The sequence below is a fragment of the Chiroxiphia lanceolata genome, chromosome 10 (genome assembly GCF_009829145.1).
Source record: "Chiroxiphia lanceolata isolate bChiLan1 chromosome 10, bChiLan1.pri, whole genome shotgun sequence".
In the NCBI taxonomy this organism is placed as follows: Eukaryota; Metazoa; Chordata; class Aves; order Passeriformes; family Pipridae; genus Chiroxiphia; species Chiroxiphia lanceolata.
Genome location: NC_045646.1, coordinates 14274474 through 14301165, shown reverse-complemented (window position 1 = coordinate 14301165; position 26692 = coordinate 14274474). Strand labels below are relative to the sequence as shown.

Below are 26692 nucleotides of genomic sequence, written 5' to 3'. Positions count from 1 at the left end.
GAAGAAAAGTTGACAGTGTAAAGAGAAATTAAAAGAAAGCAATGCATTTCCCATCAAAAGCCATTCCTTTTCAAGCCAGCCCATTTTAATACATTTTTGAGGTTACCTCACTTTGATGTATTTGCTTCAGCATAACTTTAAGTACAGAAAAATGTAGAGTATGGAAATAAGCAGACATGCTTATACTCAGTAAAAGAAAAATCTTTGAAACCCTCTCCCAGTCCTGTCAGCTGCAAATAAAGTTTCTGTCTGGGAAATGTGATATAAAGCTTCTTCAAAGATTCACAGGTAAAAAGTGAATACTGTTTAGATCATCAAATAGCCTCTATATAAAAACAAAACCAAGAATTATCACTCCTGCTGGGGTCGGTCTGAAAATGTAATGCAAGGCTTGGTACACGGGCACCAACACACAAAAGAAATCATTTGAGTAGTAAATAAACCAAAACCCTACACTTAGAGAAACCTCCCATCTAAATGTATCTACAGATCGTTAGAAAATACTTGTCAGTAAGTCCAGTTTCTGTAAAACAATAGCAAATGCAAAGAAACTATCTAATACAGTCAAGTAAGAGCTGTTACATTAATTTAAAATTACCCTTTATTTTTCACAAGTTTTTCCAACATGTTGTGCATTTTGGCACGGTAGACTTTGAGACAGCTTCAAGTTTCTTTAAATTACAAACAGTAGATACAGTAGGAATATTTTAAACCAATTTCTTTAAAATAAATGTCAAGTTAAGACCCTTAGCTTTGAAGAGAGACTGCCACCATTTCATCTTCCTGATACAAAATTCAAGTAATTTTAAGAGTAGAAAATTGTCTCTAGAAAACATCCTATTATTACAATTTACCAGCATTCTGAAAATAAACATCAAATTTCCAGTAACAATTGGGTGCAATTACACACTTAGAAAAATAACTCACTTTAAATGAAGGTCACTTGCTGAAGAAAAGTAAGTTTTCAACAGGATGAGTTCTCAAAAACAAATCATAAACCATTTTTTCCTTGGATAAATGACTTAATCCTTGTTCTATCTCTGCAATTAATTTATTTTTTCTTCTAAAGGTGTACATTTCAGAATTGAAAATGAATTAAGGAAACAGGCTATGGGGATATTTTCCCTTCAGTATATGCCAGCATATGCAATTATTGCTTATCTGAAACAACTGTAAACAAGATGCACTTCATTTTGTTTTTATGTTGTGATTTTTCACTGCTTGGTACCAAATATACAGACCACACAAACTTTAGCTGTGTCACTTTACTGCACGAAAACCACAACAATTTTTTCCGATGATTTTGTATCTAGAGTTGTTTGGGTTTGTTTTTTCCTCAACGAAGAAATGGATTCACTATGCTTTTCCATTTGCCCTCCTTACCTACTCTTTAGGTCAGCAGAATGAAAAAACAAGCAGGACACGTTTATTTGTGACTGAAGGCTCAGAGCAGATACCGAGAAATCTTCAACAATATCAGAACATTTTCTGTTTTTCATTCTTTTTCCCCAAAGTACCTTTGTTGCGTAGGTACAGGAACTTAAAGTTTCTTTTATCACCATCTTCCAGAAGAAATCTATAAATAAATGTTTGTGTAAAGAACACTGCTGTTGAAGAGGGTCAAAAAAAAAATAAAATTAAGGATCAATAAATGATACTGCAATGTATCTTGTGCCATTCAAGATAGGAAGTCCTTCGTGTAAATGTGTAAGCCTTCCCGGGTGCATGAAACTCCATCCTTTCCTGGGAGACTCAATGGAGCAGTTGTACCTTATAAACTTACATCCACCTCCCTGTAGTAAAAACACAAACAAAGTAAAACCCTAAACATTTATCCAATGTTTTAGTAAAGTAAGTTCATTTGTATACATTCATGACTTCAAATATTTTACCATTATTAATAGGCTGTTAATTTTTTTCTTTTACTATCCCAAGGTTATTTAAATGACACCATCTTTAGAGCATCACACACATGCATCTGCAGTCAAATATTTCCCTCTTCTTTGCTTTAGCATTTGCTGGATAACAACTCATTCAAGCAGCAACTCTGAAAAACATCTTCAATAACTTTACTGTAAATTATACAGGAGAGAAGCAAATCATGTTCACAGGCCTTGTTTCAGGACTGCATCCCTAACCAGGATAGCATTTAAACAAATCTTAAATGAATTAATCTGGCTGCTGCTTTCAAACTGAAGGTTTGCTTTCTAGAGTAGTAAATGTGGCAAGTACATTTATGGGTTTTAAGGACTATGGATGATACAGGCTTATAAACACAACAGGTTAAGCTTCTCTGCTAGTCAATGTTGGATATTACTGCCACTGCCCTGCCTAGCTCTATGCTCTGGGGACTGTTTTATTTGAATCAATATCAGAGTAGAAAATAATTTAGCTCAGAAAAAAACTAAACAGGTAAAAGAGTTGAAAATTTTCATTCTGCAGCTGATCTAAAAGAGAACCATTAAAAAAGTTCTATAGAAAAGAAGCCATTTGAGTCAACTTGGCCCTATTTAAACCTGAAAAGGAATGAAGGAATTCAGAAATATTAAAAAAGAAATGGTTAACATCTCCAAAGTTTTTCTTTAAACCCCTTCTCTCCCATCATCTGAAACCAGTTTGATCAATTCAGCCTGACTGCACCAACAGATCTGAATCCTGCAATTAAGCAAATTTAGTACTTGTCAAAAAACACTAAGGCATTATATATATCCCAATTTGTGATGTGCATCTTTTCCTTTTCATCTTGGTCTCTAAGAATATGCATTTGGGCTCTACTTTGAAAATAACATTGGGCACTCAAAGGACATTTTTTAAGTCGGTAAGTTGTCAACTTACTTGAAAGTCCTCTCCTACTTTGTTGAGAGCGATGTTGATTGTGAATGTAGAGGAATCATGATGAGGTCTGAGCGACCGTTGTCTGTCAGGGCTGTATTTCACAACAAAATTCAGTAAAGCATACCCCTGAAATAAAATATACAGTCAGACTTCAAGTTGTCAACTGCCAAGTCACATACACGACTCTTGGGATTTTTTCAAGTTTAGGTAAAAAAACAAACAAACAAACAATATTTGTTTATAACTACTGCTATGCCATGTATAAACTCCCCAACAAAATCAAATAGGGTAATTCGATAAAACTCTTAAATTTAGTCATGCCATACAGTAATTATCTGCAAAAGTTTTAATCCCATACCTTGGTATAATAGCCAGCAAACACTTTCAGCGTCACTGGTGCAATGAACTCCCTTATGAAATGCAGCCATTCATTATCCAATCCGATTTGCTTCATATGAATATCATCAGTTGGGACATTTTCATAACCTCCAGAAATACGGCTGTCCTAATGAAAACACCACAAACAGCCATGAAATATGAACACGAAGTGTTTCTGGCATTTCTACAAATATTTATTTGAAATCTACAGAATCACAGAACTGCAACAAAGCAATACTTCAGTGAGCACATGTGAGCTTGCTGTATAGCAAATTCCACAGCTAACTGTCATAGAAAAATCCTGAGACATTAATTAGCAAAAGCTGGAAGTTTTTTAAAGGATGAGTAAATATTTGGATGTGTTGCCTGTAAGTAAGAGGGCTTCTTGGGGTAATGGTTTTATTTATTGAGTTGCAGATGGAATTGAAGTTGTATCAGATTAAGAGAGTACAGGCCTCAACCTGACATGGCAAAAAACATGGAAATAATTTGAAGATGAAAGTATGGTAAAATCCTTTCTGGAGGCTCCTACCTTCAGTAAAATTGTGACTACAATTATTCTCATTTCCATGGTACCACATTTGTGAATTAGACAAATAAAATCCTCTGATTTTGGTGGTAGTTAATAAATACCTCGAATTTTCTGAAAACACTGACACAACATCTCAGAACATCCCCTATAGGGGGATGAATTTGATAAATTAGTACTTAGGTGGTAAATTAGCAAAACTTGTGGAACAGTTATCAACAGCTATCCAAAAATCAGCCTTGGGTAACTGTCAGGTTACCACTACAGAAACTGCACTACTGTTAGTGTCTAATTTGCTAGTTGAAAGCTCGCATCGGGTTTATGTGGCACTTTTGGTAGCGGGGGGGGGGGCTACAGGGGTGGCCTTTGTGAGAAGCTGCTGGAAGCTTCCCTTACATCTGAGAGGGCCAATGCCAGCTGCCTCCAAGACAGACCCACAGCAGGCCAAGGACAAGCCCAATGGTGTCAGAGACAGCACCTGTGTGATGGCCACGTCTTTAAGAAAGGGGGGAACAAAAACCAGTGCAACAGAAATTGCAGCTGGAGAGGGGAGTGAGAATATGTGAGAGAAACAGCCCTGCAGACAGCAGAGTCAGTGCAGAAGGAGGGGGAGGAGGTGCTCCAGAGATTTCCCTGCAGCCCGTGGTGCAGACCATGGTGAGGCAGCTGTGCCCCTGTAGCCCACAGAGGTCCAAGGTGGAGCAGAGATCTACCTGCAGCCCCTGAAGGACCCCATGTCAGATCAGGTGGATGCCCAAGGAAAGCTGTGACCCCATGAGAAGCCCATGCTGGAGCAGGGTTCTAGCAGGACCTGTAATGCTACAGGGATCCCACACTGTAGCAGACTGTTCCTGAAGGGCTGCACCCCATGGAAAGGACCCACACTGGAGCAGAGGAAGTGTGCAAGTCCTCCCCCTGAGGAGGAAGGAGTGGCAGGAGACAATGTGTGATGATCACAATCTCCCATTTTCCCATCCACATGAGTTGCTGGGGAGGAGGAGGTAGAGAAAACGAGGACTAAATTTAAGCCCGGGAGGGAGGTGTGGGGAGGTGTTTTTAAGATGTGGTTTCATCGCTCATTATATTATCAATCAAATCAGAGTAGGAAGGAAACTAATCTCCTGAAGTTGAGTGTGTTCTGCCTGTGATGGCAGTTGATGAGTGATTTCTCCCTGTCCTTAACTCATGAGCCTTTAGCTGTATTTTCTCTCCCCTGTTCAGCTGAGGAGGGCAGTGATAGAGTGGCTTTGGTGGATGCCTGGTGTCCAGCCAGGGTCAACCCGCCACTGGGTTAATTGAAGAATATCTCTAAATCTACTGAACAAGAAGCTACATGCTAGACAAAACTAAGCATTTTACACCACAAAGCAGAGGTTTCAGGCCATTGGCAATTGTTGGGATATTTTTTGTTGCAGTACACTGTGACTCACTATTGTAAAGGTATTCACTCATTAAGGTCATGTTTATATAGGCTGACACTTACTTGGTGTTTTCCACCAGACCATTGTCCAAAATGTTCCATTTCTTCTACCAGTTCGTCACAGGCAGCGTCAGAAAATATGGGAAACCAAAACACATCTGGACACGGCTACAAACAAAATAAAATTTAAAAACTTGATCCACAAGTACATTCTCACAAAAGCAAAAAGTAGGAGCTACCTTGTAAGCCATGACCCAGCATTAACAGGTGTGTCAGTGTACCCATACATTCTGTGCCTTATGGGTCTAAATAACAACCCTGATCTTCTGCATTACAAACTATTATGGGGAACAGTTTAAAACATTGTTTTAAGCACAAAAACAATTTATCACAGCTTCTTAAGGAGGCAAAGTTCATTAAGTCACTGTCCCTAATTGTCACAGAACTCATCATCCAACACAAAGGCTCTGTCCAGATCAGCTGCATGAAAGCAAGAAGCCTGGACCAAATGGACCATCATGGCAAATATTCAGTTCCGATCCAAAACATAAAAAAACCTGTTCAATCACAGACCAAAACAGCATTTGTGTGGAAATAGTTACTGTATGCCAATTTATTATCAGTCAGTTCCACAAATTTTTAGAAAACTACTTATACCCACCTGTTCTACTATATTATCAGTGAAGATCTTTGAGTAGTTTGGGTTTATATAAGTTTCCTTCCAGTCCTAAAAGAAACATGATTTTAAAACATTACAACAAAACAAATAAATTTAAGTGACAAAAAACAGTTCATCATCTATTCATTTGCTCTACTGAAAGCAGTGAAACAATTAAACAATTTCTTATACCCATAAAAAAATTGGTTCTTATCATGTCAAAACTCATGAAACCTGTTACATCAGGGCCATATCTCCAACTCCTTACTCTCATCATCAGTTAGCTTATTGCTATATTGTCATTTGCTTAGATGAGTCAAAGAGAACACCTTTCACACCTTTCAGTACATAATCAATATTTGGTGCATAGTAGACAAATGTTCTCCATGTAAAGTCTTTAAAACCTAAGCCCTTTATAATATATAAACTTCACTTTTTTTTTTGATAAAATAACTCTTTCATCAATAATTAGATGCATACCACAGGATTTTCAAATATCTGCCAGAGGTCATTGTTGTAGTGGGAAGTATTGTAATTGGCTGTAGAAAGAAGTCTTCCAAATTCATGTCTGTTGGTAATGTACATGAAAACACCCTATACCAAGTAGAGAAAGCATCATTAGCAAAACTGTCCATCTTAGCAAATACCAAGTTTTAAAAAGGTCTGTTTATGACTGCACTTCCATAAAATATATCACACATTTGTACACACATATTATACATGTGCTGATCATTTAGCATCCTAATTTTCAAATGTTTGATTCCAATCACCAGCTACTGTTCATAATATTTTCCTTACAAGTATTTGGTTGTATTATTTTCTAAACACGTTAAACTGAAACATATATTGTTGAGAACATAAAACCATGTACAATTATAGAAAGGAAAAAACAGAGAAGCAACTGGTTGATTTGTTTTCCAGAAAACCTAAGCAGACACACTGGAAGCATCTTTTCTCAAACTGAAAATGCTCACACAAGAAAACCAACATCTAGGGTCTAGTTTCCAATTAAAAACTGAAAGAATAAGCTAACAATCAAAGGGCTCTTGAAAGTCAGAACAAGAAACTTATTTCAGAGTATTCACTACGTGATCCGTCTGGTGAACTGGCCTGAAATAAAAAGATATTGGCAAATACAGCATACAACAATATTCAGATCAGCATACAAAACAGCTGAGCACTCTGAAGTCTGGTCACGTAATTATGTGCAAGATATGAAGTTTGGTAAGATACAGCTTTATTATCAAGCTATTAACAGAAGATATTAACAGAACTCTCTTGATTAGAAATAGTAGTAGAAAATAGTATTTTTAAAAAGAAACTTAGGTTCTGTGGGACTTTTTTAGTTTACAGTTTTTCAGACTAAAACTTCATTTCTGAAATGTTTGTGACTTTTGGATTTGCAGCGGATGAAGACATGACCATTTGGGCATTTTGGTATTTCTGTCTATGTTTTTGTCTGAAAAAGAGTTAAACTGTTAGAAAGATAATGATTATGTTAAACATACCCAAAATCATTGGGCACTTACCAAATCATAAAATAGCTGCAGCAAGGAGAATAAGGAGGGCCTGGGTCAAGAAATACAGCTTAAACTGACATTGTGGTCACTGAGGGGGCCTGGCAGACCTGGGTGATTAGAGCTTTGCTCCTTCCTAAGACTGCTGAATCAATTTTAGCTACAGAGGCACAGCGTCAGCACACCTTGGCCTCAGAAGCACTGAGAAACCTCCCTGGGGAAACAATGAGCCTCTCTAAGATACATTGAGCTGGTCATGAAGAACCTGTCCCTGGCAAAAACTTGAACCTCAGAAGACTGAAGAGAAAGCTAGAGCAGTATTTCATCAGAGTGAGTGGACAGAAGAGAAGTTATCTTCCTGTGGTAGAATAATACTGCATGTAATAATAACTCATTAATAAAAAAAATAAAGCAAAACCTTTGGGGGTCTGAGCATATGGAATGTTTCCGAAGAAGGGGAGTCTTTTTCCCTTTGTAAAGTCTAAAATGAAGGAGAATCATCACATCAGTTTTCTGATACATAATCTCTCTTTTTCTGACTACGAATAGGTTTCCACAGTTACATCAGGTAAATAGCAGCCTTTGCTTTATAGCTGATATGCCTTTACAGACAACATGCATCTCCAAGCAAAGCTCTTAATACACATGTCCAAGCTGTTTCCACCAGCCCCTTCTTATCTGCTGCCAATACAAAAACAAGCACATACCAAACCATCCTACAGCCCAGACTGAGAAGGGGGAAAAGAGAAAGCAATTTTCTGAGGAGCCAGTCAGATTAGTTTAATGAGCACATGGAAAGCACAGGTTGGCAATAACTGATGCTGAGAAGGTTTGAACACAACAGGATTGGACAGGAACGTTCTGAGGAATCAGTACAAACAAAGGAGATCATGCCTTGTTATGAGGGAATAAAAAAATCAATACTTGCCAACTTTTCTTGTTCAATTCAGCAAAATTATTTTTCAATGCTATAGTGTCTGGAAATAGGTCTGGTTTAGGTCTTATTTGTTTCTGTGCTGAAACTAGTGTAAATATCAGTAGAAATGTGGATTTACATATTCATAACTTTACAGTACAAATACGATTTCTCTCAGTACTTACAGCTTAATGCAAGTAACACATTTCTGATACAGTTTTTATCTATCTAGAAAACTTAATGAGTAATTCATGCTCCTTAAGAAGATTCCGACCATTTGATAAATGATTTAGGCTTCTCATATAACATAGCTCACCATTATTTTAAATACATACCTACTTAGATAAAAAAAAATTGCAAAATATTCCAACTTAGTCTGCTACAAGCTCCACATTGTATAAAAATGTGCATAAAAGAGGTGGTCCAAATGCACTGGTAAGTTTTAAATAAAACACAGCAGAGAAGTTGAGCCCTCTTTCATCTGTTGAGGTTGCGCCAATGAGAAAGGTATTTTAACCTCAATAGAAATTTCCAGGGAATTTAAGTGGAAACCATCATGCAGTCAGTGCACCAGTGCACTGCCTTTGCAAAAACCTCTATTCTCAACAATGTAAAGAAATAAACCTAGTGTTCTATCTCACAAAAATTGGCCAGTACTTTAAATTAGAATTAAAATATAATATCCAAGATCAATCAAGTAAAGCAGTGAAGTACAGCAGGACACACAGACATGAGTGTATTTGAAAGCAAGCTGTTATAGATACACCTTACCATTTCCCTGGCATTCCTGCAGAGTGCCATATCAGGATCCAACTTATCACGCATGAAGTAGTTCTTTTCTTTCATCTCTGATCTGAGAGTTTGTCCCTTAATTAAGTATATATTAGCCATGTAAGGTATATTCCATACTCCTCTGTTGAAAAAAAACCAAAAACAAACCCAACACATACAAATAGTTTAAAGCTATGAAAACTAATTTGTTGCCTATTCTATTAAATCAGGATCTCTATATCTGCTGACAAGAGTAAGCAATTTGCAAGGAGAAGAAGCTGAAAGGTTCCTAAGACATTTGAAAAACTACATCTGGACATCTCAAACATAGGCGTAGGCAGTAATTCAATTTTTATGAAGTATTGTTATAAAAATATAGAGAAGTCAAATTCTCTATGGAGTTTTAACTAGAAATTTACTTCATATTTCTATAGTTAAAGCAATCAGTCAAACTATCTTAAAATATTATTCTACACTGCCAGATGGAGAAAGTAATTCCAAAACAGATTTTTATATGAGTTTAAAGACTTCACTGAGACTTCACACAGCTGGTCTGACCTCCTCATACAAATACCCATGGACCACAGCAGGCTGTGTATTTATGTGAGTTGGGCCAATATCAACACAAAAGCATTGCTTTCAGAATGCTCACTCTGCAGATTTCCTCCCTCTCAGCACCACGAGTACATCTTTCAGTACAACTGAAAACAAGCAGTCAATCTGTTTCTGACCTTTCTGTTCTTCCAGAGCAATGAAAAGGCATCACCACATGGGAAAGTCAAACTTGGAACAACTTACATCACATTCATTAGGGGAAGGATAAACCCAAAAGTTTATCCTGGACAAAAGTATTGCCGAAGAGCTCCTTAAGATATATCTGACATAATATACAGGATGAAAAACACAATGAAATTACAGTTGTCCCACTGGTCAAGCATTTGTCCCAAAGAGATGACATTTGATGAATGCAACAATCATTCCTTTTGGCTAAGGTTCCAGGGACAAAGTTTTGGGGTTGCTATTTTTTTGTCCTGCCTTTTCCTGTATTATGCACTGCTAGAGTAATCAGGCACAAACAGACCAGTACTAGTAATGACTGTGTCCAGTACTAACACCAGCTCATTAGGTTAAGCACTTTGCTTCTTTTTTTTTCAAGCTGTGAATGGGAAATAACAAGTGTATTTCTATGAAATCGAAAATGCAAAACAATATAACTAACCTAAGGTCTTCAGGAATTTTACCATATTCTTACATTTTCATGCAATACATTGCTAATAACCATATTGGGTGCCTTGGCTTTAACAATTAGCTTACAACTACTTACACTCTGTTCCCTTGGACAATATCAACATAATCTTCTGATCGGGCATAGTAGCCATCTGGGCTCAAAGCACCCCAGAAATTGGACCAAAGCTTCCCGTGACGAGTTACGAGCGGAGCAATTATCTTTCTGCGAAATGACATATTTGAATAAGAAAATATCAAACTCTGAAGCATTTGAAATTCACATCAGGAATTGCTGCTTGACAGGTACAAAATGCTTTGTGAATTCTTGGTCTCCAAGCCTGTTATGGAATGTGGCAATGAAATATCACAGGTAAACAAAGAGGATCAAACTCTATGAGAACAGAGGGGATCTTATTTTCTCTGGACGGGCCCCCGAGAATCCTTTCAACCCAAAGGAAATTCTACAAAATAAGAGATATACTACACCTGTTCTGTTCTATCAGTATTCTTAAAGTTTTTGGGTTTGTCAGCACGACATCTGCATCTATACTTAAGTAATATTCACATGCTTTATCCTGACGACAAAGGTCCCTAAAAAGACAAAAAAAGAATGATTAACTCCCATGTGTCCAGGAAAAAAAAAAAAAAATCACAAACAGTAAAACAAACAAACAGATAAAAAACCCCAAACCACAACTAAGTACTCTACTAATTCATTGCATTAAAAACCCTCTGCAGAACAGTATTGTAAAGAAAGGTGTGTTTGGATTACAGTAGAGTGATTAACTAAAAGAAGATTTAAATACATGGATCAGATGCCTTATATTTTTCTTTTAATAAACTAAGTGACCTCTAACCTTTACCAAGTTCAGTAACACCTACTATACAGTTTCCTAATGGACAATAGGGTGGGGGAATCATGCTACTAATTCATATAGCTGGATATCGGTACAGTCACTTTATAGTGAAGTAGTGAAGTATGAGTAAGCTCCTCTAGTAAGTAACTGCATGTGGTTGTAATGTTATCTTTGGAAAAAGATTCTACAGATGTGATCTGATGATCTGAATAGTAATTGAAACCTTATGGAGGGTGTAAGACAAAAAGTATAAAGAAATATACATTTTAAGACCTTTTCTTTGTCTTTTTTGTGACTTACAAGAACAACAGGGTTGGTAATGAGAAACATAAACAAAATGCACAGGCAATGAATAGAATTAGAAAAAGTAATTGAATTTGTCCACACACTATTTCTATGTTACCATTTTGATCTCAGAAGAATAAACTATCCGTGCAGATTCCCAGGCCTTCAAGAGAAAGCTGCCACCAAGCAAAAAACACATTCTACTGTAAAGATAAAGGATACACAGACCAGGTTTGTGTGTTTCTGTCAGGCTGCACTTGCTAGGATACACCTGCTAGAGTGAATTTAGCTTTCCTATGCCATCAGAACAGCAGGAGATTACAGCAAATCAAACATACTTTTAGAGAAAGTGCAACAGTTTCCTCAAGTCAATACTACAGCAGTAGCTTCCTATCATGCAGGTGGTGGCATTGATTTTGTGTATTTTTTCCCTATTTTAATTCCATCGTAACAGCTTGAAACACTAAAATTATTTTACTTTCTTGTTTTAAAACATCTATAAATACTGCTTTAGTTTAAGTTCCACTTGATTTGATTGATTGTGACTGTTTTCTGCAAAGGAAAAGATCTCTGTCACTTCAGAAGATCTGATAAACACTGGATGTGACAGGTTACATACAAGTCAAGAAAACGGCTGGCATGGCTTCCTGCCTGCTTTTCTTCCCTTCCACTACCTAGCACTAAATGTTCCATAAGAACTACTACTTATCAACATCTTATAGGTCTTTTTGTTCAAACTTTCTTCTGCACAAAGGACTGAAGAGGTGTAACTTGGCTGGCATCATAAAAGGTACAGCTTTTTTATTCCATAAATTTAAGACATTCTTCCTCTTCAAGTCTGATCACTAAAGATGTGATAATTGATCTGAGATAAATTTTTAAGATACTCAAATATCAGAAGTGGTCTTCCCATTACTGCTGAGATCACTGTGTTTGGACAATACCCTCAGTTTAAATCCTTGGTCTGTCCTTTGAGGTAAAACTAGAGACTTTCTTCCACCATATGCATATATTTTTATGACAGAAATTCCTTAATCAGCACTTTCACACATAATTGTCCCAGCTGAAACTACCAGGTTTTATTTTGGCCATAACATGGTCCTACAATTCAGTCTTTATGACATTTTCCATTACTAATCTATTCTGTTCAAAGCTTTATAACTACTGAATGCAATTCACATGTAGCTTTATCATTAGCTTAATTACAATTACTAATAGTAACCTGACTTTTATATTGCACTTGGCATTGGATGTTAATTTTCTTCCAAAAACATTCAGCTCCTTTGTCATTATTCTAATGAGAAAAATAAACCCAAGAGACCAACAGACTTGATGCCAGTCCAGGGTTCCAGCCACAACACTGGCCAGCACGTCCCCAAAAGCAGGTAAACTGTTTTCTGCTAAAGAAAAATATGAGTGGAATTAACATTTTTAATTACAAACATGTGATAAAGTGGAACAGATTTATAGTTAGTTGTAGATAAACATAACTGGAAAATTAATTGCATAATAACAAAATGAATTGTCCTTCAACTTCTGCCTTTTTATTTTTTGCGTCCCCACTCCCTTTAAATCCAGAACCAGAGAATTCTATTACAATTGGTCCCATGTGCTTAGTGTTAGAAATCCTCCTGTTCTTCATTCACACAGTAATCCAAACCACAGAATACTAAAAAGCTTTGGTCTAAGTCACATTCATTCATTCAGTAATCTACTGAAAACTCCTTGAAAGCATTACTGTCTTAAATAGTCCAGAAATGTCAGTGTTACCATTCTGACTTATTTTTCCCTCCTATTTCTTTCTCTACAACGTTGAAGACTGGATTACCAAATGGTAAAACTTATTCTTCACATTTGACATGATGACTTGTACCTGAAAATGCTAGGAGAATTATGCTTTAAAACACCAAGTTTTGCCATTTGGTGATCCTTTGTGCTTCAAGTTCACTAACAAAAATCTCCCTAAAACACTACAGGTTTCACATAGAGATAGAAAGACACTGATAAAAGTTTCAGTCAACATTAATAAAGCATGCATACTCTCAAGAAATTCATGCATCTTCTCTTTAGGCTTTCAGTGCTGCCAAGTAGCTTTCTCAAGGAGATAAATGTAATCCTGAATATTCTCATGCTTTAAAGTATTACATTCTTACAGTATATGTTAATCTCTCCAGATGCAGAAATCCCAGATCATATGTAAAACTATTTGTTATGTATATCCAGGTCAGTGGATATACAAGGAACAAGTGAAAAGTGCTTTCTAGCAATGCTCATATGCATTGTAATATACTTTCTTACCTAAATGCAATGGCTAAAACCTTCAAACTACTTGCTTTACACTCCATCTGCTCTAAACCAAGACCAAATGTTGAAAAGAAGGCTGTATTCTTGTACATAGAGTAATTTCAGTGTAGTGATTAACAAAAATTTAGAAGGTGGCCAAGATTTTTTTGTTGGAAGTGTAAAGTGAAGCTCAGCAGATCAGTTTGAAGTATTTTGCAATCAGAGTGATGTTTAATTTCGTTTACAAACCACAAACCCATCTGGAACAGTGACCTCATCTGAAAATGGGAAAGTGTCACTGCTCTCTTCCTCATACTTTCCACTGAGATATTCCAAAGAATTAGCTGTTTATAAGAGTGAGACATATTGTCTACCCAATTTCTTTGCCATTGAGCCACCTTCTTTTTTGACACAGTTTGAACTTGCAATTAATCAAGTTCCTGTTTTTACACCCCTTAGTTTGAAAATACAATTCCAAATGTGGACTGAAAGCCCAAAGTGAGAGCACTTAAACCATCTGACAGATCTCTGAAAAGGTGTTCCAGATACAAGACTTCAACACCCACTGAAAGACTGGGTGACATCACCTGCCATTCAGAGTCGCATTTTGCATCTCTCCAGGCAGCCAGGATAGTATAAAGAAACTCTTATCAACCATCACTAAAAACAAACAAATGTAGCCAGAAAACAGCACTAATGTTTACTTCTGCCTCTCATGTTTAAGTATTGTTACCACAGTCACCACACCCGGAAGCTACTGAAATCAGGAACAGGTGGAAAAGTTGTTTTTCTGCAACCCTCAAAACTCAAAATGCTGAAGTGTTTTGGAGAAGCAGCTCCAGAAAATCCAAGTCTCTAATGGAAAACACGTGACATCTAGGAGAAAAAGATTTAATCCCCCCTGCTCTTAGTTCAACCACAGCCAAGACACTTGCCCTACTCAAAGGGCTGAAAGGGGGTCCTCCTGTGTCCATGACATTGTTTATCAATACCAAATGGGAGCTCAGAGACAATGATTTAATATCCTCCTTCAAGAAACACACAGGAAATCCCAAATTTAGCTCCAAATTCAACGGTGTTGTCAGTGAACTCTAACTGATTCTGATCTACTCTTCCTGAAACTTTGGAAAGCTTTCAGTGTAAACTTCCATTAAAATGTGCACTTTACCACTAAAAGCTGAGCTAAAAGAAATTTTTTTTTAAAGTTGAGGAAAAACTGCATGCAGTTCTGTTACTAATGTTTTTGAGGGAGGAGAAAAAAAAAGAATCAACCCCCCAAAAAGAAAAACCCTGAAGACTAAGTACTGGGGGAAAAAATATCACACAAAATAAAAAGCTTTTTATAAATAAAGCCTCAGAAATGCATGAGATAAACACCCATATTTCCTGATTTTCTGTTATTGCTTGAACATATTTAATTACTATTTTATGTTTTCTGACATAACAAATTCTGTAACAGCTGGCTGAAATCTCATCTGCAACCAAGGCAAAAATCACAGATTTTTTTCTTAAAGAAAAAAAGAAAAAACTGTAAGAACTATACCTTATAGACAAAGGCTACAAAAAAAAAAAAAAAAGACAGACATGGAAATCAAGTGATGTACATTCAGGAACATATTAAGAAAACACAGCTGAACCTTCCTTCTCTTTATTCTACTTTGTTCTCTTTCCATTTTGATTCAGCCCACAACAAGGCAAGTTGTGCACTCCTGTTCCCCAGTATTGTTGAATTCTAACAAGTTTTTGCAGATTGTACAATTTTTGGTCCCTACTCAACTTTCACAAGCGCAGGAGAGGGCTTTCCATGTCAAGAAGAAGCAAGAAAGTAAATGATTCAATTATTCTTTATTATGTGAATGAGAAAAGTAGATCAACTGCACTATATACTCAAAGTATTCTGCTGAAAAACTAGTCCTTCAATGCTTAAGTTGCCCCCTCTATATTTATTGAATCCTGTTTTGCTTCTTCAAATAAATAGACTCTGTGTGAAATGTGCAAGTGAGGAGAACAAATTAATTCTAAATCTACTGGAAATTAACAGAGATACTAAAACCAGCTAATTTGGAAAAGGAGAGAAAGCAAGTGTTTGAGGCAGATGGAACAAAACTATCAGTCAATAATGCAGACAGAGGCAGGAGAAAATTAATCAGAAGACTGAATATATCAATCTCTGTAAATCAAAACAATAAACAAGTTTGAAGAATTATTCTTTTCAAGTTATTCCCATTGCAGTATTAGTGAGAAATGAGGTTATGATGCTCAAAGCCAGATGAAGGGTTGAAAAGCAAATAATTTATTAGAGCAACTGCCCTTGCCTTGAACATCCTGTACTTCCAAATTAGACTTTTTAAAAGAAATGTAAAATGTGCTTGTTTCAGTGAAGTTGGTGAGGTTCACAAGTGCAGCCTTGCAGACCAGGTGTGCAAAGCAAGCAGCAGATTAACTGGATCTGCTTCAGACAAATTGAAGAGAGCCACTGAATTATATCTACATTGTTCACATGAAAGATCCTACTACTAACACTCAGGCTTTTTGGATGATTCAGTGTTTTGCCATTGTCTCATTCCACACACATTATACTTCATGTTTTCTCTATATAGGATGTATCTCTTTAGGACAGACTCTTTATTAGAGGGGCCTTTCAAAACGGGAGCAACATGGGTCAAATTACATCCACACAGGGGATAACACATCACACATATGATTATCTCCTTGCCTTTCAAATGGAATTTAAAATAATTTTGTGTAAATATTACAGAATCACAGAATCAACTCGGTTAGAAAAGGCTAAACAAATAAAAGACCTCTGAGATCATTGAGTTCAACCGAAATGGATAGCATTTTTATTTATTTAGCATGCTAAATATGCACTTAAATTACTATTTTTTTATCCATAGATCAATCAAAGACCATATATCAAAAGCTCTTTCACATAAGTAGGTAGACTCTATCAAAAGACGACAGGTTTAAAGATCTTTGGGTGAGATTTAGTAACAGTATAGATAGTGATTACACTGAAGATTCTGCTTTATGCTGTCTATATAGCAACAAAGAGGCAAAGGCAACTCCAGAATCTCCACCTCAGTTACACATAACATACACTAAAAAGAGTTTGCAAGCATGGCACATTTGCTTTAGAGACTATTAGAAATAAAGAAAAGAATTATTTATAAACAAGTGAATGGTTGCATAGACTAACACTGGACATCTGCGGCATTCCTAGAAAGGCAAGGGGAGAGGCTTGGATCTCAGCCACAGATCAGTTTCCAAGTGGCTTCAGCACAAACAAAATGCCATTTAAACAAATTTCCAAGAACACCAGAGAAACTCAAGACTAGACCTTCATTCTTTCTGTTGATGCTATGAACAGCCTACGCTTTGCTCTTAAGCTCTGAACAGAAAATGGCCTTTTCAAACTAACTTCTCTGCTTATGGAAGATTTGGTAGAAGACAGAGTGAAAGAACTATCAGAGAATGAAGTCTGCTCAAGGGCCACCTGGGACTCTGATCTTGGTGGGATCCTGGTCTGTAAAACTCTATACTATGACTGATGACCTGGAAGAGCCACGAGCAACTCTGTGGTAGCAGCCAGTGCTGCAGCCAGTAAAGAGACCTTTGGACAGGGAGACCTGATGTGGGATACAAACTCCGAGGTTCAGATTCAGGCCTGGCAAGTGCCAGGTTTAAAAGTTAAAGTTTTGGATACTCTAGTAAGAAGAAAAAACAAAACAAAACAAAACAAACAAACAAACAAACAAAAAAAAGGTAAAAGGCAAGACAAAGCATAAGATAAAGTCAGTTGCCTTTGCAAGGTTCGGTTTTGGTTTGTTTTTTCCTTTTTTTCCCCACTGGAAGCAGAAGCTAGATCACTTAAAAAAATATTCCTGCCTCTTTGAACCACAGGAAGAAATATAATTCCATCACCTGTACACCCAGATCAAGCCTTAATGGTATGTTTACTTAAATATAATGTCACTTGAGGAAAAGAGTAGAGACTAAAACAACCAAAGTGCGACTGTTAAAAGCATATCCAATGCAACAGGTACTTCTATTCCATAAAAAGTTAGCTTAAAAATGTTTTGAATAAAAAAAACAAAAATAAAAAAGATACTATTGTTTATGCATTGTCTATGCCTCCATCAGAAGATGAGACTATTAGGTAGTCCAAAGCAGAAGGATGTTTTCACAATGACTAAAAGCTTTTTATATTAGACAAAACCATAAAACACTCAACAGTTCATATCTTATGTCTAGATCTTTTCTACCAAAAAAAGCTCCCACTTTCATATCTGAAGATGTAAAGTTGTTAATGGTTAAGATGCCAAATAACATACATGCAAAATGAAAACATGCTAGTGGTACGCATCAATAGAACATATTTATAAATTACAACTTACATTCCCATGTTCCGGGCTTCTGCTTGACTCAGATTTTCTTCAGGTCCAACAATTTTTATATTTTTGATAATATTCTTGGCTTTTTCCCAGAATTTCTTGATGTGCTTTTCATGGTAAACCTCCTGCAATCATGTTAACACTGTTTATAGCAGATGTAAAGTACACTGCTATGAAATCATAAACATAAGTGTCCAAGAACACACTGTATTCTTCCCTAAAGAAACAGATGCCAAACATTTAAAATAAAGCTCTTCTGTCCAAAATTTTAGCAAAATAACCCAGAACATCAGCAATATTAATCAAAGTTGTACAATGATGCAAGATTCACAGATTGTTTATGCAATATTTTTCAGGATATTTATGTTACAATCTTTAAAACCCATCCTACAACCTCACACAGGAGTTTTTCATGCCACTCTAAATCGCTTTAGAGCAGGAGCTGCCACCTGTATCAAAGTGTGCAGGTACAGTCATGGTTTCTTTAAAATGCAGTCACATAGTCACACTGATTGTTTCTTTAATTTCTATTTACCCTACTTCTATTTACGAGAGCTCAGCTGCATTCACTACTTCCAAACCAGTGTCTTCAGAGTAGCTTCTGCCTATTAAGCCTGACTTTAGAATAATTAAAATATTGGGTAAGGGTTTTCCTCCCACTATAATAAAAAGCTATTCAGTCTTTATATTCATTTCAAATACCATATGACTTCTGGCTGAAGTAACAAAATAGCCTACAATTCCTATGTGCATATCACATTTATACCTTTAACATCCCCTTAGGAAAGCACATTGAAGGCTTTAAAGATAAGCTCTACTTCTGTTACTTATCTCTTTCATGCTATCATATCAATAGTAATGTACACACAGTGAGAAAGGGTACAATTAAGTTTTACTCCCATTTCTCTTCCAGCCCAGTTTCTTCCAAACGAATCAGACACATTTGACACCTTGCTCACTAAAATCACAGAATGGTTTGGGTTGAACAGGACCTTAAGGATCATCTCCTTCCAACCCCACACCTTCCATTAGACCAGGCTGCTCAAAATAGCAAAACTTGACTGAAGGTACTAGTGAAGGATCAGCAACACCAGATCATTAGGTAATTAGCAAAAAGTATTCAAAAGCAACTTCTCGGTAGTACCAATCAGACTATATCTGAACACATCAGTCTTTCCCGTGGATCCCAGCAGGAATGCCAAGAGAAACACAAATGCATTGGAGTATCAAGATGAAAAGAAAAACCCATGTCAATTGGTAGATGACAATTATTAATAACATTTGGCCAGTCCTGAAGTGGTCAGGCAGTTGGCCCAGATGATCGTTGTAGGTGCCTTCCAACTGAAACTATTCTATTTTTACTCTCTTCTCTTGTTTTATGTCAAGCAGTACCTCCCCCAGAAGCACACACTTCAAAATACATTCTTTTTCATTACTAAAAGAATCTAGGCAGTTTCTTTAAATAGATTTCAGTAAGCCCTGCCATAATTTCATTTAATTTGTGCATTTTTCACAGTTCAGCATACTAAACTAAAAAATTATCTCTTCCTATGCATTTTAACTGTGTTCCTATATAGAATCTATATACTCCCTCACACACTTTGATTCATCACATAATTTCCAAAATTGAAGTTTTGCACAATAGTAACATCATACTTACATTATTATGAACGAAGATACTGAGTGCCTCCTGTGGGTAGTCCAGAGTCAACAGTCTGTCTAAAAATTTAGGTAGGAAAGGAGTTGGTTGTTCAATGAAAACACCAATTTTTACTCTTGGATATTCCTAAAAAAAATGATATTTTGACATAACCAATAAGATTTGCCTCCTTACTAAGATTAGTTATATTAAAGAGCAACTAATGTCACGTTGTAGTAAATTTAGTCCACACAGCTTTCAAGCAATCAAAACCAACCAGCTCAAAAGTGCTATGTACCCTGTTTATTTTCTCTGGCTTCACAAAAAAGCAAAGATAATGGATTAAATATTGCTGGAAAATTCTTTGAATTCAATAACAAACTGGAAGCAGAAAATAATGTATTATTGTTTTTAAAATTCTTACTTTAAAACAATAATAAAACACTAAAAGAAGCATTTAAGGAAATATACCTAGAATGGCATGGTAAACTCATTTTTTTGAAAATAACACACATACATAAATAAGTTATATTTACAAGAAAATATAAGGAAGACTAGCTTTTTAAAAATAGTTAAAGAATAAATACCACAAAATATTTTAGTCATTTGTACTTTAAGATGAAAATTGCAGTACCCTTCTATAAATGTATATGCACTATTCCTCCCTGATCATTTCAAGTGGGCTTTGCATTACTTCCCCATCCACTGATTTTAGGAAGACCTTTGATAAACTAATTAGAGATTCTCTCCTCACATCCAAAGATATTGAACTTTTATCCACCTTATTTTAATGTGAATTCACATCTTTTGAACAGTGGTATTAATTCCTGGCGTGAAATTCCTGTGCTTGATAGAGATCATAACCACTAAAACAAACACTGACAGCACCTTTGTGCTTTGTGTATTCCTAAAGTATAGCATTACATTATGCAAGACAAAGAAATTTAACCTTCAGAGGCCTCAACTCCTACACAAAGAAATACACTGATTTAACAAAAATTATTTCCATCTCAAACCCAGACAATTCTTACAAACGTCTAATCCACTACAAGGCTCAGAGAGAAACCTTATATGAGTATAAAAGGCTGCCAGTTAGCTTTCCTTAGCTTTCCAACACCCACTTGAAGAGTGTCTGGATAAACCATCAACACATGCTGAGATTTTAGTGTCACTGTCTACATCGGAAATCCAGAAACACCCTGGCACAGGCACCAGATCGGAAACATTAGGCACCAGTGTTTACCCTGACTACCTCCTATTCACAACTTCATCTGCAAACCTAATAAGCACTCACAGGGAGATCCTAATATCTTCAAAATAACTGATGAAGACATATGTGTCTTGAAAAAGGCACCTGAGAGTGGTGGCACAGGAACTGGTACCACTGATGGCCAGGAAAGCCATCGGACCAAGCTGAGCACACACATGTGCTGCCAACGCTAGAACTGCTGCAGTAATTGTATTTTGTCATTCTCCCCTTATTCTCTAGGACAAAGGGAAATAGGTTCAGGCTTGACCTGCAAAGATTATACAGAGAGTGAGGAATTATTGACACTGCTTCAGTACACTGAAGTGTGAACTACTTGGCTCTGCACTAAAATCTGTGACCAAAGCAAAATAGTGTTTAAAAAATTAAAAGTAAAAATTTCTGTAAACTGCATCTTCTCAAAGTAGAGTTCATCAATGTAGACCTTCCTTTACCACAGAGTTGTCATGCATAATCTGAATCTACATTACAACAAGTATTTTGAGTATATTAAGTCAGAGGTTTTGGTTCTTCCCTGTTGTGCCTAAGCAAAAACACATTGGAAACACACAGTCTGCACCAGGATGTTACGTTTTCTCTGAGGTCATATATTTTTACTTTTTCACAAGCAGTAGTTGAGCATGTGACAATTTTTGGAAGAAATACAGAACAGTGTCTCAGTACAACTACACAGAGCAAAGTCCCAGATCTCCTGACACAGGAGTTCCCAGTGAAGTGAGAGGATGAGTGAGGTCATCCTTTCCAGATGCACTGGGAAGTCTTCATAGCAGTAGCAAGCTTTAGGACTTAAGAAGCAGTTCTAGGGCAATTAAGTTTGTTGTCCAGTTTAGTTTAGGTTTTGGAAAAAAAAAAAAAAGAAAAAACCCAACAACTTAAGAAAAGTGGCAAGAATTTACATTTTTGTCCAGGTGCATTCTTCAACTTATTTTCCATTACCTTGCTTTTATCTGAAGAGATAACTAATTTGAGGGTGGCACAGGCTGCTGACATTACCAGATGAAAGCAGCTACTGAGTGTTTCCATACCTCAGCCATGATCACTGCCCAGGAGATCCTGTTTCTGTGAAGGGCGCAAGGACTGAGCAAAAGACTAAGCACGTGAACCTCTCAGCTCCTTTGAACAAAACTCAAAAAACCAAGCAAAATCCTCAGAAGATATGAGTGTACAAATGCAGAAAGTTAAATAAAACAATATGGCAAAAATTATCAGAGTAGTACTGCTCTTTTCACTGAGGATTTCTTGTCAAGTAGCAACCAGACAGGCCTGAACAGAAAGCACGTTCAGAAAATGAAATACTGCTTGTACTTCGAAATGCCTGAAGTAAACACTTCCACTGAGGCCAAGAAAAGCCTTGTTATTTCTACTGGCAGAGTAAGCGAGGTATGAAGCCCAAAGAATGCAAGGAATACACATTCCAAGCAGATGTACATAAACCATAGGAAACTGTCCAGTAAATCATTGCAAGCTACTCCCCATCACTGGCTTTAAGATTTAACTGCTCCCTCAACCATGTTTTAATTACCAGTACCATTAGAAAAAACTTAGACAATTTGTTTTCTGCAGGTAAACTTTATGATGCGAGTGCCAACACTGTTTCATTAAATCACCATTCAAATGTTGTCTCTTAAAAACAAAAATAAAATTAAAAAATATTAAAAATATCTGAAAGTTATTACAATCCCAGTAATGACTTTTTAAATTTATATCCCAGTCCATTAGCTACTTATTGCCCAGAAATTCTCTCACTTTTTCCCTTCACTATAAAGATAACAAGCCACTACTTCTTTCATGCTATCCTCAACACCACCTTCTAAGACGTGTTCTCATTCAAAACTTCAGTACAGAACAGAAACAAAACAGTTGCTGGAAACAGCCTGTTAAGAAAAATCAGAATTTCTTTTTAAGTATAAGCCTCACAATTCCACATGGTAGATCTTAGTCTTTACTCTGCCTAAAATTTACTGAGTACAAGCTGCAATATTCATAAAGACACTGAAGACATCATGCTTGGAGCCAAAGAGCCAAAATTGCCAAATACTGGATATACACACAGGTCATGTGTATGTTTTTTCTACAAGAATTCTGTACTGAAATCCAGTCTCAATCACATCATACTTTTTCTACAGAAACACATTTACATATACAATACAGATATCTGTATTGTCCTTTACAAGGTAAAGCAGTTTTGACTGTTTATCTCAGAAAATAGGACTTGTAACCATATCAGTTAACTATTAAACACTACTTGTAATAGAAATTGTTGAATTGATGCATACTTAGTATGTTGTAGGTCTGCTGCTAAAAATCTGAAATATCTAAAGAGTTTTTCTACTTCCCCCAAAATTCTAATTATTCACTTGTACGTTGTATGATTCAAAAATTATTAATTCACCCTCAGTAACAGAGGTAAAGATCTGGAAAGGCTTTTGCAGATGGGATCATTTTCAGTAATATTGAGGAAGCCTATATTAAAGCCACTGATTATTCCAGTGAATTAGAATTTCACCTTTACAGTTTCATGTACCAGAAAAAAAGTCCTGATGTGTCTAAGAAAGATGATACTGCATAACAAAGCCACTTCGCCTCAGAAATCACTATACACCTCTCAACTGTATTCAAAAGGGGTTTGTTCTGGATATGAGTTTTCTTACCGTTAATGTTGACAGGTCTAACAAGTCTAAATCACAAACACTGCAACCAGTTTCCCGTGTCCAAGCATTAGGAATATAGTTTCCCAAATAATTCAAGTGAATCTGGTAAATAAATGAACAATTCAGATTAATGAAACATGTATGCAAATGGTGATCTGTACCTTTAAACAATTCAGGCTTATTCTTTAATCTCTTGTAACTAAAGGCAACTGACAAGAAACAAACAAAAACAGACGGTAAAAACTTTTTCTTATTCTTTTTATTTACAAAACAGATTATATATGTACCATAAAGTCTATGAAAATGAGTACTTCATAGCAATGACATTGCACTTGAGATAAAAAAAAATATTTCATGTCAGAAGGTGAGGATAATTTGGTATCCATTTCAAAAAGTTTCTCTAACCAATGCTATTTACTAACCTGCAAATTGGAGAGATTAAATATGAAACAGAAGTATCTTCTAAACAAAAAACTTTGTTTGGAATAAATTCTGGGAATTACTTTCATGCTAGTTTCTTTACTAACTAATTAAAAATTTTTCCAATCCTAGTATACTATTGTCCTCTTAATTAAATTCTAAGTTTAAAAGAGAAGAATCTAACCACATTGACAAAGTGATACATAGTAAGAGTTTCCTCTTTGTTTTTAAAACCACATCACTACATGCAGAGATTGAGTTTTGTTGAATGTAACATAACTCATGGATTGGTATAAGAAGTTCCATCCTAAACTGTGTGCCCTACTGTAAAATACAGAACTTTTCTCTGGCAATGTGTCAGTAAAGCCAGTGATGACAGATAACTTCAGGATTTAATTGAGGCAAAAATAACTGTAGCAATATGGAAGAAATTGGTCAAATATTTCACTACTAGTGAGTAATTATAAGCCGAACAGATCACGGTATCATTATATTCACTAATTCCAAAAATGAAAAGCAGTGCAAAAACTAAGCAGCAGCCATCTCTGGGATATTAATGAGTTTCAAACCTAATTCTCCTGAAAGCCATTTTTCTGAAAACAAGGAGCTAGCTATAGTAAGGAACAATTATTCAGAAGAACTCAGAAAGTAGCCATGCCCAATCCTTCAGCCACCAGATGCTCCTATAAATGATGCACCCTTACACTTCTTTGACACAGAGCAAAAAAATGCAACTGCCATATTACCAAACATAGTCATTTCTCTCAGAGAAACTGTGCAAGGTTCTCTGGACCAATGAATCTCACACATGCACAGAATCTGTCACAACAGCTCTTTCACAGGGCAGAGAGTGCTCTACCATGAACCCAAAGCTCATGAGCCATGGGCACACCGCAGGCAGTGATCAGTGACACTGAAGACAAAAAAGCCACGCACACACATAGAGAATTTTTTTTTTGCCTGTATTCGATACGTGTTTTTATATATGTATATACACACCCAGGTCTCTGGTAGGAATGGATGTGTTACTGCTTTGTATCCCAGACTGTCAGTCTTGGTTAGCTTACCTTCCCCCTGAAAACCTCTTCTTCTGATCACAATTTAATAACCAGATAGACATTCATCTCTAGCTTCAAGAACTGTTTTGTGCTAGTGAACAAATTAACATAAGCTTACTTTCTCCTAATATCCCATGCTACAATGAATTTGGGAGCAGAACAAGTTGTTTCAGCAGTGATATCAAGTTACAGTGACAGCAGAATAACATGATTGAGAGAGCTATTAGAATAGGGGTTTTATCCTTGCAATTCCTAATATTAAATGGAAATGTGTAGTGGTGGTTGCTATGACAGCTTCAGACACTTCTACCACTGTTTGGGTTTTTTTTACTTATATTAGAATTGTGGTTTTGCAAGAAAATAAAAACAAACTACCACTCACTTTAGTTGGACCATTTCCATGAATGGTGACTGGTAGTGTGTCATACACTGAATTCCTTGCTCTTACTTTTCCTTCTTCAAATTTCAAAAGGACTTCATCTGTAAATCAAAGCCATACAGTAATAAGTTCATAAATAAAAGCTAAAATTTCAGAGTTCTTTGAGTCGTTGCTGATACAATATACCTTGCTGTTGCTATCATTGTCAGTGTTACTTATTTGGAAGGTTTTGTTCATTTTTTTTTTAATTAGATCTTGAATTCTAAGCTCTTTATGCTAAATAAGGTGACATAAAACCTCAGAGTTTGTCATCAGCAGCCTTCAGTATTGGAATAAAATCTGCTTAAAAAATAATGCTAATTTAGTGCAAAAGCTATTTATAGAGAAATCATAGTTGTTTCAGATGTGATCTGATTACAAAAAGTTGTTCCATAATTGGAGGTTAAATGTAAGAAAAGAAGTTTGCACAGATGCATTTTTCTATTTAAATTCATGACATTTGAGTAAAGGAAATTCTACATTATTCCACATTGCATTTCATTATGTATAGCCATTTGTTTGAGAACATCTAAAATACAATTTTAATTACCTATCTTACTCCTGTAATTAAGTTTGTGGAAGTTTATGAAAATTTTTCTTAACTCCGTATTTACTGTTAACTTAATTTATTAAAAAACTATTTTTCTATTTTAAATCAAATATTTTATCAATATGAGAAATCAATTAATTAATTAATATTCAACTGAAAAGACCTGTAACTAATCTGTTAATCAGGTCTATCCATCCAAATATTTCTTTAAAAGAAGCATATGTTTAGGTAACTACATTCATTGTTAAGCAAAGAAAGTGTTAATAACAGTTAATAAAACACACAATGTGCAAATCATACACTTACCAACAGCTCCATTTAGGGTCTGGAAAATTGTACATTTGTGGTCCAAAGTAATGTTAATGCGTTCCTGAAATAAAAGTACCAAAGATGTTGAGGCATTCTAAAAGCCAATATTTTTACAGTAATGTTGCAATTATACCACAGTGGCAGCAAGTAATCAGGCAAAACTACACTACATGTTCAGCTCTTAAATACAATTCTTGATTTTATATTGTTACTTTTTTTGAATTCTAGAATTGTGCAGTTTTATATATGCCAAATATTTAAAGTTGAAGGATAAAGGTCATAACTCTCCAAAGAAACAGCAATTTAGCAG

The 26692-nt window shown here is 36.0% G+C and overlaps 1 protein-coding gene across 2 annotated transcripts in view; it reads right to left on the bottom strand.

Moving 5' to 3' along the window:
- Positions 1–300: 300 nt before the first annotated feature.
- Positions 301–26692, bottom strand: part of PLOD2 (procollagen-lysine,2-oxoglutarate 5-dioxygenase 2) — a 52312-nt gene continuing 25920 nt past the window's right edge. The window contains exons 6-20 of one of the 2 annotated variants that reach the window (XM_032698126.1): positions 26380–26443; positions 25488–25585; positions 23628–23729; positions 19731–19856; positions 18074–18195; positions 10738–10842; positions 10349–10474; positions 9025–9166; positions 7756–7818; positions 6301–6414; positions 5824–5889; positions 5226–5330; positions 3194–3340; positions 2836–2961; positions 301–1793 (exon numbers count right to left, since the gene is read on the bottom strand). In XM_032698126.1, the coding sequence (XP_032554017.1) occupies positions 1638–1793; positions 2836–2961; positions 3194–3340; positions 5226–5330; positions 5824–5889; positions 6301–6414; positions 7756–7818; positions 9025–9166; positions 10349–10474; positions 10738–10842; positions 18074–18195; positions 19731–19856; positions 23628–23729; positions 25488–25585; positions 26380–26443 (1662 nt within the window). In that variant the 3' untranslated portion in view covers positions 301–1637. The remainder of the gene's footprint in view (positions 1794–2835; positions 2962–3193; positions 3341–5225; positions 5331–5823; positions 5890–6300; positions 6415–7755; positions 7819–9024; positions 9167–10348; positions 10475–10737; positions 10843–18073; positions 18196–19730; positions 19857–23627; positions 23730–25487; positions 25586–26379; positions 26444–26692) is intronic. The other variant, XM_032698127.1, reaches the window with a different exon arrangement.